The following is a 13,378-nucleotide window of genomic DNA, read 5'->3' as shown; positions in this document are numbered from 1 at the left end:
TTTAGCTTTCGGGTCTCAACAAAGTTCTCATTTACCTGGAGTCAGAATGCATCAACATGAGAATTTCCTGCACGTGTGAATCAACATCAACATGCCAAGTTTTGTAAGGCATGCATGGTTTAATCTGGTCAAGCCCGATTCTGGCCTCCCCTCAGTTTCATAATCTCCAGTGGTTTGGTAGAAAGAGCACTTGCAGTCACCTGGGATTAAAGCCTCAGTTGTCTCTTCATAACCGTGAGGCCTTGGCCTGTTATTACAGGTCACTCAGACTCAGTTTCCCCATTTCTAAAGATGGAGTCTTATTGGAAAAAGGAATCTGTTACTAAAACAGACAAAGCCTAAAAAGAACGGACTCTAAGAGTCTGGAATGTCCTGGGAGCTATGAGTAAAGACACTGTTCAGCAAAGTTTCCAGGATGTCTCTTTCACTGTCCCCTAATTTCCAGAAACTCAAAAAAGAACACAAAGCAACATGTTTCCATTCTAGGATACACAAAGACTATTCCATAAACACAGTTCCGGAGCTTGTTTGGTCAGCATTTAATGTGAACCTTCCTGAGGATGGCCCCTGGTGGTCCTTGCAGCTGGAATGGTCTCCGTCTGCCATTAGGGTCTAGTCCCAACCTAGACTCTAGTGCTTGCCATCCTCAACTTACAGATGGGAAAAAGAAAGGATGAAAAGCTTCCTCTCTTGATATTTCTGTAATGGAGGCCTCCCTTCCTCATTCTGCCCATGTGAAGATGTTACTTCAACGGGCCTCAAAGGCAAGAAAGGTACAGCCTGGGGCGTGGCACTGCCCAAGGGATCAGGTTTCCAGCTACAAGAGACCAATGCAGGAGTCATCCTAAGAATTAAGCACCGGACAGAAGTTGGCATCTTGTGTCTGCCATGGCCTTGCTCATGGAGCAGTAGATCCCTGTCTACGTATCAATACGAAAGCGAATACACTCCAAATATCAAGCAGTGGCCAACATGGAAGGCTTGGTGGGAGATGAATCAAGGGCTTCCTTGATCTTTTGGGGGAGAGAAGTGAGGGGTCTGCCATTGATGGTTTCTGAAAAAATAGGAGTTGAAGAGGCCCCTTATGCAGAAAGAAAAGAAAACAACAGCTCACACAGAAGAGATCCATCTGATAAAAGTTGCTTGTACAAGGACCAGTTCCAATTTCTGTTACATACATATATATATATGCACATGGAGCCAATGAAAAATTCCCAGAAAACCTGCCATTTCAAAAATACCTACTAGTGGGCACCTGAGTGGCTCAGTCTGTTAAGTGTCTGCCTTTGATTCAGGTCATGATCCCAGGGTTCTGGGATGGAATCCTGCATTGGGCTCCCTGCTCAGCAGGGAGCCTGCTTCTCCCTCTGCCTCTGCCTGCCACTCCCCCTGCTTGTTCTCTCTCTCTCTCTCTCTCTCAAATAAATAAAATCTTTAATAAAAAAAATACCTACTAGTCAATGTCCAACGACATCTTACTTTTAATCATGAAAACACTTCTTTAGAATTTGTGAAGCTGAATTCAACCCCTACTCTGAAACATTTAAGTCTGGAGAGGAAGGGAGACTCAAATTCATTCTGGCCATATGTGGGGCTCTGGCTAATTTCTTGGTCAATAGAAAAATTACATGCCCGCCTTCAGGCAGGAGGAGGCACTGCCATTTTCAGAGAGGAGAAAGATCTGGACTTTTATGGCTTATGAACTTCCTGTCATTGAGTCTCCAGCTAGAGATGAAAAGGGCAGATATGGAGCCAATGCTGGCAGAGGCCTTCATTGGTTCCTGTAAAACTAAGAAATAGAAACAAAGAACACGTTGTCCTGGCTACCCTTGGAGCTGAAAACAGGAGAAGGAGCCAGGAAGGCTCTAAGTACTGGCCCGTTGACCTTTGACCCTGAGCAGTGGCATGCACGAGGCTTCATGGAAAGGCAAGCATTTCAGGGATTTGCAGTTCTTAGTGTTTACATGCTTTCGGTTATACTAGTGTTATTTCACAGCTGGACTAAATCACCACTGCCTTCTAACCAAGCAAATATTTTGTGGCAGAATCAACTACCAATATAATAGCAAGGCAAGATCTGTAAAGGGTAAAACGTACCTAATCTAGAGTAGGCCATCATTAAAATTGTGTGCCCAAGGGTACTGTGGACAGGGAAGCCAGCTACTAAACTGGAAGGTGCTATCCCTCAACAAAAATGCAATCAATTTCTAGGACACACTGCATTTTCAGGATGATCAGAAACACCCTGGTTAAATCTGTGAAAATCATGCATGACCTGCCATCTAAATGCACATAAAAATACTGGACAGATACACACAAAGGAAAAGAAGTACGATAGTCAAAAAACAATCAAAAGTGGTTTTGTCTCAGGGATTCATGGTAATCTTTTTATTTTTTATATGATGATTTTTCTACAATGCACGTGTTCTACTTGGTCATCAAAAAGATGACTCTTAAATGTTCTTTTTAAAAGTCTTCCCCAATATCATAGATATCACCAATCAAAACAGACTAAATAGATGTTTGGGCATATTTTATCTGGAGGCTTACCTCATTCTTTACTTAAGGTTAATGTGGGAGCTCATCTTTCCTAAAACACCTCTCACTTGGAATTACCAGCTTCCTCCGTCAGGTTCCCAGAACATCTAGTATACTCCACTATTATATCCTCATTCCATTACATGATACTTGTTTATAATCCTGTCTCCCTGCCAGCTCCACTGTCCAGGTATTTTAACAAACAGCACCTACCTAATACATATTTTTTTTGAAGTTGAACTTAATTGTTGCTACATTGGTAACAATATAAGCAAAGAGTTGGTTCAATCCTCATAGAATTCCTTGAAACCATATCCCAAACACCCACCAGTGGCTTCAAATCAAGAAACAGTTTAAGGGTTTGGGGGGGTTGGGGATGAATCAAGCTAGTTATAGCAGAATATCCTCAATGGGTATGATGGGAAAATTTTAATAATCTCTACAGCCAACATGGGGCTTGAATTCACGACCCCAAGATCGAGAGTCTATGCTCTTCTGACTGAGCCAGCCAGATGCCCCAAAGAAACTATACATTTTGATAACACCAAACACCCTTTTCAAGAGACTTAAGATACTGCAAGATATACCCAATACTCTGTAGCCAGTGATTATCATAAGTTTCCCAGGTTCTGCTGAACCAGACAGGAACTCCCAGGAAAGGAGGAAAACCAACCTTTGTGACAGATATGACTGATTCTAGGGCAGTGGCCCACTCTCGGATGCTGCGGGCCCTCAGGATGAGCTCCCAGCCCTGAGCCAATGGCCTGTGGCACATGCAGCTAAGAGGCAAAAGAGGAAATATTTGTTTTGCTGGCTAACAGTACCCATGACACAGACACTGTGAGAAGACAAAATGCAAACTGACTTCTGCATCTGATGACTTAACCTTGCTTCCCAATGACCTCACGGAGACACTCTCCAAAATCTTCCAAAGAAAGCAGGTTTAGATTAACGAAGAATGATCACTTTGTATCTGACTTTTCAAGAGGAAAAGTTGGAAAGGAATAATGAGAAGTGACATTAAACTCTGTGTCTGAAGTCACTGCAGTTGAGAATATATATTTAAAAGAACATATATATTTTTTAAATACGGGAAATTGCATTGGATGCAGATATACTGAGTTTCAGAGAAGAATTAAAACTCCCACTATAGCTCTACTGGATTTATGCACATGCATTTCTTAGTTATGATGCAGCTAATGGCCTTGGCCAAATTAATTCATGAGATGCTGAATATTTCTGCATGTAAGTACTGAACAAAGTAAAGCGTAAAGAAAAGAATCCAAGACACGGGGAGAATTTCATTGGCTTTTTTTCCTGTTACAAGTTTATGATCTAAGATTCATAAGCAGAAATATAAACAATAAAAGGTACATAGGTATTTACACTCATAATTTCTGTATTGTCTTCTCTTTTTATCTCCTCCCCCCAAATAATTCTTTCCATAACTTCACACTTTCCATAAATATCACCTAATGAACCAGCTGTGAACATGACTCATGACTTCAGCCTTGAACTTAAACAAGCAAGAATTATAAAATGATGCTCCAAAGAGCTCCCATTCCTGACTCCCACAGCACTGAGATACTGAGTACATACAGGTACTCTTACCTATCTTCATCCATCATGCTTCTAGGAGCTCTAAATCCATACATCCATTCAAATAGCCAAAATGAAAAAGCAGCCAATACCAAGTGTAGACCGGGAGAACAGAGCATTCAGAACTCCCATATGCTGTTGGTGGAGGTGTGAATGACTACAATGACTGGAAAATTCTTGGGCACCATTTACTGACCGTTGAATATTTAACCATCCTACAACCCAACAGTTCCACTCCTATATTCCTAACTGAGGTGTGTCACCAAAAAACATGCACGAGAATGTATATAGCAGCATTATTCAAAATAGCCCCAAAGTGGAAACAATGCAAATATCCATTAACAGTAGAATGGATAAACCAATTGTTTTGGGTTCACACAATGGAATACTACACAAAACATGGAAAGAAGCCAGAGTTAAAAGAGCACATGCTGCATGATTCCAGTGATATGAAGTTCAAAAACAGCAAAACAAATCTGTGGCAATAGAAGTCAGGAGAGTTGTTGGCGGGTTGCTGAGAATGATCTGTCTCTGATCTGGGTGCTGCTATGTGGTATGTTCACCGTTGAAGATTCATCTAGCTGTATACTTATTGGTGGCTTTTTCTTAATCATGTTTTACTTCAGTGGAAAGTTTTTGTTGTTGTTGTTGTTGTTTTTCATAAAGCAGCACTAAGCGAGGATGGGTTTCTGCAGAAGGTCACAGAGCAATTACTACGGTCACTGTGGTACTTCAGGAGACTTACTGGAGTAGAACACTGAGCATCACTTTCCCAGACTGTAAGCCGCTGATCTTCTCTTCTGACCTTGTGTTCTAACATCGTTCAAGTGGAAAAAGTGAAGGGTTGTACCAGGGACCAGCAATCTGAGCTTCTTGTGGTTTGGGTATCAATGCCATTGCATAGCTGCTGGGAAGCTGATAACTTCCTGGGGCACACAGTCCCTTCCAGAAGAAGTCATTGGTGGTGACCAACTGCTACACTACAGTATGGGACAGAGCTGGCCAAAGAATTTTTGAATTCTGTGCATCTGATTCCGGGGTTGGGGGTAGAGTTTTAAGACCCTGGGCATCCCCTCCAGCAGTCTGCTCAGGCTGGAGTGCACTAGCAAGGTGACAAGAGGAATGAGGGAAGTGAGGAAGATGGCAAACAAAGGTAACAATTTGATGACCCAGTCCAGCTAGGCACCCTCCCCTCCGCATCCTGCAAAGCCAGCCTGAGCCTCATCTCATGAAGTTGCTTTGTTCAATCCCTTTGTTCTACCTGAGGACAAAGGGAACTTCAGAGACTTCTCTTAGCCTAGAGGTGATGGGTCCAGATGGCAATGACAGTGGAGCACTGCTCATGTCTGGCCTACTGTACCGGCCCCAACAGAAAGCAGACTGTGAAATCATGGGGGAGGGAGAGGAAAGCACAAAGCCTTTATTTCCCCACACTCTAATCTTGGGGCAATGAATGGCGAGAAGAAGGAAATAAGAAATAGCATTTAGAGCAGGAACAAGAAATCCTTGATCTCTCTCCTGGCTTCCTAGCGTCTTTTCGGTAAAATGCTGGCAGAGGGCATGGAGTTGATTTAAATCAGATGCTCCTTTACTGGCAGACATTTACAACAGCCCAGAACCCAGAAGTGATGGAGGAAGCGTGGCTGGCACATAGCAGAAAGGTGCCTTGGTCCCTCTCCTTTGCTAGAGAGCCACCACAGGGCCCATGGCACATTTTCAACTTTTGATTTTTTTATGCACCAGCTGGGGTCCCCTAACTGCTTTACAGGGTAATGTCTTGTTTCTGCAAGAGGCTTCTGATGCTTTAATACATTTAGAATCTCCAAAGGGCTGGCATCTCTCATTTGTCCATTCAAATACTGAGTGTATGCTACACACCAGGCACTATTCTAAGACCAAACCCACACTCTCAGTTCGCTTCCCTCCTAGTGCTGGGAGACAGAAAATGCACAATTTAAGCAAGTGACCATATATGTCAGATCTGTACAAGTTCTATGAAGAAAAATCAAGTCAGCTAAGGTGACAGAAGAAATGAGGGTCCTAAGGTGAATACTTCCTGGAGGAAGGGCATTCCAGGCAGAGGGAACAGTAAGTACAAAGTTCAGGAGGTAGGAGCCTTCTGGACAAGGAGCTGGTGGGTCTGGAGCAGAGGGATAGAGAGGGGAGAGGCTGTAAGAGAGGAGGGCGAGGGGATGTGAGGAGTTGGAGCCTGGAGCATCTCAAAAGTCATGGCGATAATTTTGGTTTTAATGAATGAGAAATACTGAAGGGCTTTGAACAGAAGTGACATGACTTGGATTTGGGTTAATGAAAGCCAGATCCTTCTCTAGGCTGCTTAAATAACAGCCTAGAGAAGGCAGGATGGGTGAAAGCAGAGGCACTGGTGCTGATGGGGGAATCTTACAGATAGAGCTGCCAGGGTCTGGAGATGGGAGCACAGGTATGAGAGACGGAGAGGCAAGAGGGATGGCTGTGAGGCCTAAGAACCTGCAGCCATGGTCACTGGGATGGGGAAGACCAGGGAGGAAGCAGGGTTGTGAAAGGAAGCCAAGGGCCCGGTCTTGGCCTTGTAAGTTTGAGATGCCAGGCGGGCTGAATGAACAGCTAGATGCAAGCATCTGAATTCAAAAGAGGACCAACTTAGGGATATAAGTTGGGAATCACCAATATACACAGGGTATCAAAGCCACAAGACTGGATGGGATCAACTATGAAATTACTCTAGAGGTCTCTTTTAATAAACAACATACTGTATTTACTTACTGCCAGCATTGTGCAAAGTTCTTTACAGTTATTAACTCAATCTTTCTCACCGCCCTCAAGTCAAGCTCTATTATTATCCTCATTTAACTGATATGCACACAGAGGCGCAGAGACTTTTAAGTGTCTTGCTCAAGGTTAGTGGGAGACAGCAGGGGGGCTGGGGAGAAGAGAGTTTATAGGCTTAAGCTCTGGGTGCTCTGCGGTTAGGAGTTGAGGGAGATGAGGAGGAACCAGCTGGAGACTACAAGCAGCAGCAGGCGAGGAGAGAGGAAACCAGGAAGTATGGTGTCCCCAAAGCCAAGCCAATTGAGTGTCCCTGGAAGAGAAGATAGATCAGACGCTGACAGGTCAGGAGGTGAGAATTGATCATTGGATAGAAAAGTGACATCTTTACTTTCACTAACCTGGTTTTGAAATTAACCTCCTCCCATTCTGAATGCAGGCAACAAATCCCAGTAGTTTGCGCAGTAGCTGAGACTGTCACCAACAGAAACCCCAAACATTTTCATTGTTGGTGAGGAAGTACTGTTTCTGGCCATCTTTGCTTCCAGATGACAGTAGTTCCTAGACCTTGTTATTTAATGTGTTAATAAAGAAGTACCTATGCTATGAAATCATGCATTTTAATAATTCTGATCATTCTACTGCAATAGAATTGTTTTCCTTCCATCCTCCTACTTATTCTATTTTAAGCATTTAAAATATTAATCTGAGAAAGGGGGCCATGTGACATGAAAAGGTTAAAGATTATCTCAATATTAACCACAAAGGAGTGACCAAAAGCCAAAGCGGGTAGAGGAAGACCATTCCTAACCTAGGGCACCAGTGCAGCACTTAGCCCAGTGCTCAACAAACAAAGGGACCACAGACACTTTGTGGTGACTGTGGCTGGGGTAGGTGAGGCTGTTATCACATCTCACACTCGCCAAGGATGCCACAAAGGAAGGCGACGTCCATGTGTCTGTGCAGCCACCGGAATGTGCCCAGCCAAGGTCCTGAGGGAGGGGGCCAATCCTTCTTCACTCTATAGTGGTTTTTCTTGAGGTGGCTCCACTGCTTTCACGCCCCCTTTCCTTTCCTTTCATCTGCCCTTTGGGCTGCTCTATGCCAGGCTGACCTACTGTTTCCCTGTGGCCAGAGCTCTGCTCTGCTTTCATTTTGGAAACAACAGAAGGTCCTCTTTACCCTACCCTTCTAATATCTGGCCACCCGGACATTATCAGGCAAAACAGAGGAACTAACAGCAAAGTCACGACTCCCTGCTTCAGCAAAATCAGGGAGAGACCCTAGCACAGAAACCACAGCCTAATTAGTCAGACAGATCCTGCATCAGTAAAATGAGGACCATCCTGGAGCTTTAGCTCATAGAGTAGTTAGAAGAGTCAATGAGCTGGCTGCTGTGACACACTGAGAACAGCGGCGGGCACATGGTAAACACCGTAATCATTGTTCAATAAAGACACTCTTGCCCTTTCTCTTTCTTCCCCACTAAAAAAAGCACCAAGTAAAATGTGTCTGAAATTTCACAAATTCATTGTTAACCAACATAGCATTCGAGAATAAGTGACATTAATCTGAAAAACATAGTATTATGAAATGCTTACAGTCATTCTTAAATTTGAAAAGAAAAAGAGATGTTAACGACAAGATGGCAGCCCAGCTTTCCCAGCCCAGTACCTACTGCAGTCAGACATCAAGATCGTGATGTGATGGCCCCTGATGTACCATCACGTCTTCCAGCAAACCTAACATCCCTGGGCCTTACACACGGGGGTGGAGGTGGAAAGGGTACTGCCACTGGTGTCTGTCTTCTGCAGAGCGTGGAGACTATCTTGCTGTGTTATGTTCCCTGGATGTAGGAGAAATCAGCCACTAAACTCTCTTCTTTTCCCTTTGGCACCAACCCGATCTCCCACTTTAATTTTAGTTCAACAATGCAAAGGGGAAAGGGAAATCCCCTGGCTAAAGTTCCACTTCCACGGAGTTTGGCACTATTCTGAATGTGAGGTGGAGAGTCTTTAATCAAAAATCATTGTGCATTTGTTTAGTTTATGGAGAAAAAATTAGCCATTGAGGTTCAGGGAAATCAGAGAGAATGCCAGGGTGCTGTTGCAAGAAGCTTGGGGCCCATCTGGTCTACCCCTTAGCTTTTTTTATTTTATTATTTTTTTGTAGAGAAGGAAAGGAAGTGGAGGGCATGTGGCATTTCCACAGCTAAGGGGGAATACGGTTTCTCCAGAGACGCAGGAGAGTTAAAGCACCACCCTCCAGCTGCAAAATGCCTCCTTGCTATTGCCTGCTCTCCCTGCAGTCTAGGACAGGGAACAAGTTGGGCTGGTTTGAAACTTGCTTGGGCAACCAGCACAACCTGGTTCACCTGCCCATGCAGGATTCCTGCCTGTCTCATGACTTGCAAGCAAAACCCACTCCGTGAACCTCACCCTCACACTGCACCAGGCTGCCTCAACCCATTTCCTGGGAAAGAGGGGAAAGCTAATAATGAGCCTGGCTTCTGAGGTGCCAGGCATCAGTGTCATTTTTGTAGTGATTATATTCTATTGCCTTTGCTAGCAAAGAATTGCACCCGCCAAGAGCTAAGATGAGGTTGGAGTGACCTCCCCCAGCCTACCACCCCCACGCTGACCTCCGCACTCCCATTCTCCCAATAAAGATCAGTCCCTTACAACTTAGTGCAATACAAACACAACAGTTCAATGCTTAACAAGCATTGTCTATTGTATATTGCCCCCCGCTTTTCTCAGTTATTTACAACCACATCCAAACTCTAACACACTGGCTCACATTTTAGGCTAATGGCTATGGTAAGTGCTGGGTTTTTTTTTTCTGACCTGAGAACGCAAAATGAGTCCATCCTCTTTAGGGCGCCCCTTTAAACCTTCTGGAGACTGACACGGGCTACACTGAATTCTATTTTGCACGCGGAGGATCCTGCTGCGTTATTGTTTCCATCACTGTGAGTAGGTGGATACGACAGATAGAACTTTAGGTTTCCGGGTTCTGGTGCCAGGAGGTATTGAGAGGGTGTAAAGTTCAAGTGCCTTCAAAGTGATTAAAATAAACAGGCAACTGGTTCCTAGGCCACTCCCACCTCCTACAGACAGATTCATCGGGAGAGGCCACCGCACTCCCAGTTCCCAAACTTCTGAGAAGCCACCGGGATGGCAGTCCTCGTAGCTGCTAGGGTCCACTTAGCCCCCATTTGACGCCCGGCACCTGATTGTCTCTGTCACCTGTGGGCTTCGCTGGGTTCCAATCCATTCTTCAGGCTGACATCTGTCTGCACCATCTCCTGTTTCAGTTCTCCGATCTCTGAGACGATTGTGTCAATGAGCTATTCAAAGACAAAAATAGTGTGACGTCAGGCAGTGGAAGAGGCGTGCCCAGAGCCCAGGGAGATTCAGCCGCTTCAATAGGAGCACAGAGAAGACCACCTTTTTTTTTTAATCCAGCTGTGTGAATTTCCTCTACCCAGAGGAAAAAAATGAGGGTGGGAGCAGCTTTTTCTAAAAAAAAAAAAAAAGAGGAAGAACTTAGGTTTCGGTACTGCCCTAAGAAAAAGGATATGACACCCAGTTTGGTTTCTCAACATGAATACAAAGAGGAATAAACAAATCCTGGTAAAACCAGGCCTCCACATTCATTTTGTCAAAGTCAAAACTGAAGAGGAATTCCCTGAATTAAAATTTATACAATCATTGTTCTGGCTCAGAAATAAGCGTACTTGTTTTTGTTTTTTTTTTTAAAGATTTTATTTATTTGAGAGAGAGAGAGAGGGAGAGCACGAGTGGGGGCGGTATGGGTGGAGAGGTACAGAGGGAGAGAGAGAAGCAGACTCCCCACTGAGCAGGGAGCCTGATAAGGGCTCGATCCCAGGACTCTGAGATCATGACCTGAGCCGAAGGCAGATGCTTAACCATCTGAGCCACCCAGATGCCCCAGAAATAAGAATATTTAAAAGACACACATAGCTTACAATCAATTTCCAGACATTAAGCTTACTCATCCTATTCGTTGCTTTTTATTTAATTATTTATTTATAAAGAAGACTGCTTAGGGAAAGGGAAGAGAGAGGGTTACATGGGGTGGGGAGTGGGTGAACCAGAGGGGGAATGCAGAGGGGGGTGTACCCTCATCTTGCAGAAGGCTCATGCATGCTTGTATCCTCTACCCACACACACCTGGGAAGAGGCTACATCTGCCCCTGAAGGCTGGTCTAAACTCTTGAACCCACCTAATCACCCAGCCAACAGAATCCTTCCTGGAGCTAACTAGGCACTCTATGTGTAGAGCCCCTGTCCTCAAAGTGTGTCATTGCGCACTAATTTTAAAAAATATATAGTTATTTTTTACATAAGTGTTACTTATGTCATTGTGTAATAGATTTATTATTGTTTCAAAATAAGTATTTTTTTAAAAAAATTTCTCCATTTTATTTCCTAATATAGCAAGCATCTGTAGCTATAATCCACATGAACATAAGCTCTTTGGGGTCCTCCATAATTTTTAATAGGATAAAGGGATCCTAGGGCTATAAAGTTTGATAATCACTATTCTAGCTAAAGATAAGTGTTGTCTTGTCTCAAGCAGATTTATCCCACCCAAGTGCTGGCAGAAACTTCATCTGAGCTTATAGGCTGTTCTAAACTGTTGACCCCATCCATTAATTCATTAATTCAACAAACCTTTATGGGCACCCACTTCATGTCAGGTGCTCCAAGCATGGAGTAAGGTGGACAGTTCTCATGGAGATGACATTCCAATGGAGCACAGACCACAGCCTTGAGCCCTGAGAAGTGCCAGGATGAGAACAGAACAGGGTGATACTGTAGGGGGCAGTTAAGCAGCCACCACTCTAGGTAGGATGGGATGGTGAGGGTGGATCTTTGAGGAAGTGATGGAGCTCTGAATGACAAGGGGGGGCCATGAAAAGATCAAGGGAAGATCCCTCCATACAGAGAAAGTCCCAGAGGCTGGGGAGGTACATGGCAGGAGAGGCAGGCAGGGACCAGAGCTCATTGGCATTCTAGATCACAGTACCCGTACAGTTGAGTTTTCTACACTACAAACCATCAAAGGGCTTTAGGAGGGGAAGACATTTTCTTTGTTTTATGTTCTAAAAAGATCACTTTGGCTGCTGGTTAGAGACGGTTTGTAAGGGCAAGAGGAGAAGCAGCAAGACCAGTCTGGAGGCAACTGCAGGGATGCAGGCAAGAGTGGTCCAGGTGGCTTGGACCAAGGTGGTAGCAGAGGAATTAGAAAGAAGGGGAGAAATACAAGAACAATTTAACACAGAAATTGATAGAAGTTGATGGACTTGATGTAGGAGTGGTAGGAAGAGAAGGATCAAGCACAACTCCTAAGTTTTTGACTTGATTATCAGATAGATAGATGGCCGTGTCCTTGACTGACATGGGGAAGGGTTAGGTTTGAGGAGGAAATCGAGTTGGATATTGGGTCAGTTATGTCTTGATTTTCTTATTGGCCATCAAATAAATCTGGGAAGTGGTTTTTGACATTTAGTATGGAGATATTTATGCATTTCGAAGTCACTGGCATATGTGCTGGCTTTCCAAAGCCCTGTGAAAGGGAGAGATTAGCTGAGGGGAAAGTGGAGATGGAGAAGGGGTCCCTGAAAATAGCTTTGCATGCTCCCAATGCTCGGAGGTCAGAAGAAGGGAGGCCAGCCAAGTCCTCCATGCTTGATCCATCTCTGTTGTGTGTGCCTGGGATGCAAGCTGTAGGCAAACATTCTAGAAGCACTGGGGACTTGGAAGAGAAAATGACCAGGAGATCCCTTTTATACATATCCCGCTGGCAAAAATGTACAAGTCTGACAATATTTGAAAATGTGGGAAAACACCCCCAAATGCTGCTAGAGGAGTATTATTTGTAGAGCCCACTTTGAAGAGCAATTTGGTAACGTCTTATAGAGTTAGAGACACACAGACCTCCTAGATATGCACTCTAGAGAAATCCAGGCACATGGGTGCAAGGAGACCTTTATAAGAATATTTGCTGCATCATTATTTGTAAGAAAACCAAATTATAAGCACTTAAATGTCCATCAATAATAGAATGGGTAAACTGAGGTATGTAGCAGTTAAAATTAATGAACCAGAGCTATCGGTATCAACACACATATAAACAGAAATGCTCAAAAACTTCTCACAAAAGCAAAAAAAAAAAAAGCTTGAAAAGGGTTACATCCAGTATATAAGGTTTAAAACCATTCAAATCTGTGCAATACTATAGTGTTTACAAATATACATATAGATAGAAAACTCCAATGTGTGATATGGGGGTTATAATCTTTTTCTTTTTTTAATAATTTTTTATTATGTTACGTTAGTCACCATACAGTATATATTCATGGGGGTTATAATCTTAGTCCAGGATAGTGGTTACCCCTGGAAGAGAATGGATGAAAATGTTGACAGGTCAAGAGGCTCAACCACCC

At 43.8% G+C, this 13,378-nt stretch overlaps 1 protein-coding gene across 9 annotated transcripts in view; it reads right to left on the bottom strand.

Annotated features, from left to right (window-relative positions):
- The window catches only part of RIN2 (Ras and Rab interactor 2), a 232,766-nt gene that overhangs the window by 51,881 nt on the left and 167,507 nt on the right, over positions 1–13,378 (bottom strand). For 6 of the 9 annotated variants that reach the window (XM_034641492.1, XM_034641491.1, XM_034641494.1 and 3 more), the window contains one exon: positions 10,152–10,252. The exons of 1 other annotated variant lie outside the window; for it this stretch is intronic. In XM_034641492.1, the coding sequence (XP_034497383.1) occupies positions 10,152–10,252 (101 nt within the window). Of the gene's footprint in view, positions 1–9,749; positions 10,253–13,378 lie in introns of those variants that run through there. 2 more of the 9 variants (XM_011225472.3, XM_019800077.2) reach the window with 2 other exon arrangements.

This window comes from Ailuropoda melanoleuca, chromosome 13 (assembly GCF_002007445.2).
Source record: "Ailuropoda melanoleuca isolate Jingjing chromosome 13, ASM200744v2, whole genome shotgun sequence".
Lineage (NCBI taxonomy): Eukaryota > Metazoa > Chordata > Mammalia > Carnivora > Ursidae > Ailuropoda > Ailuropoda melanoleuca.
This window is presented reverse-complemented; position numbering and strand designations above follow the sequence as displayed.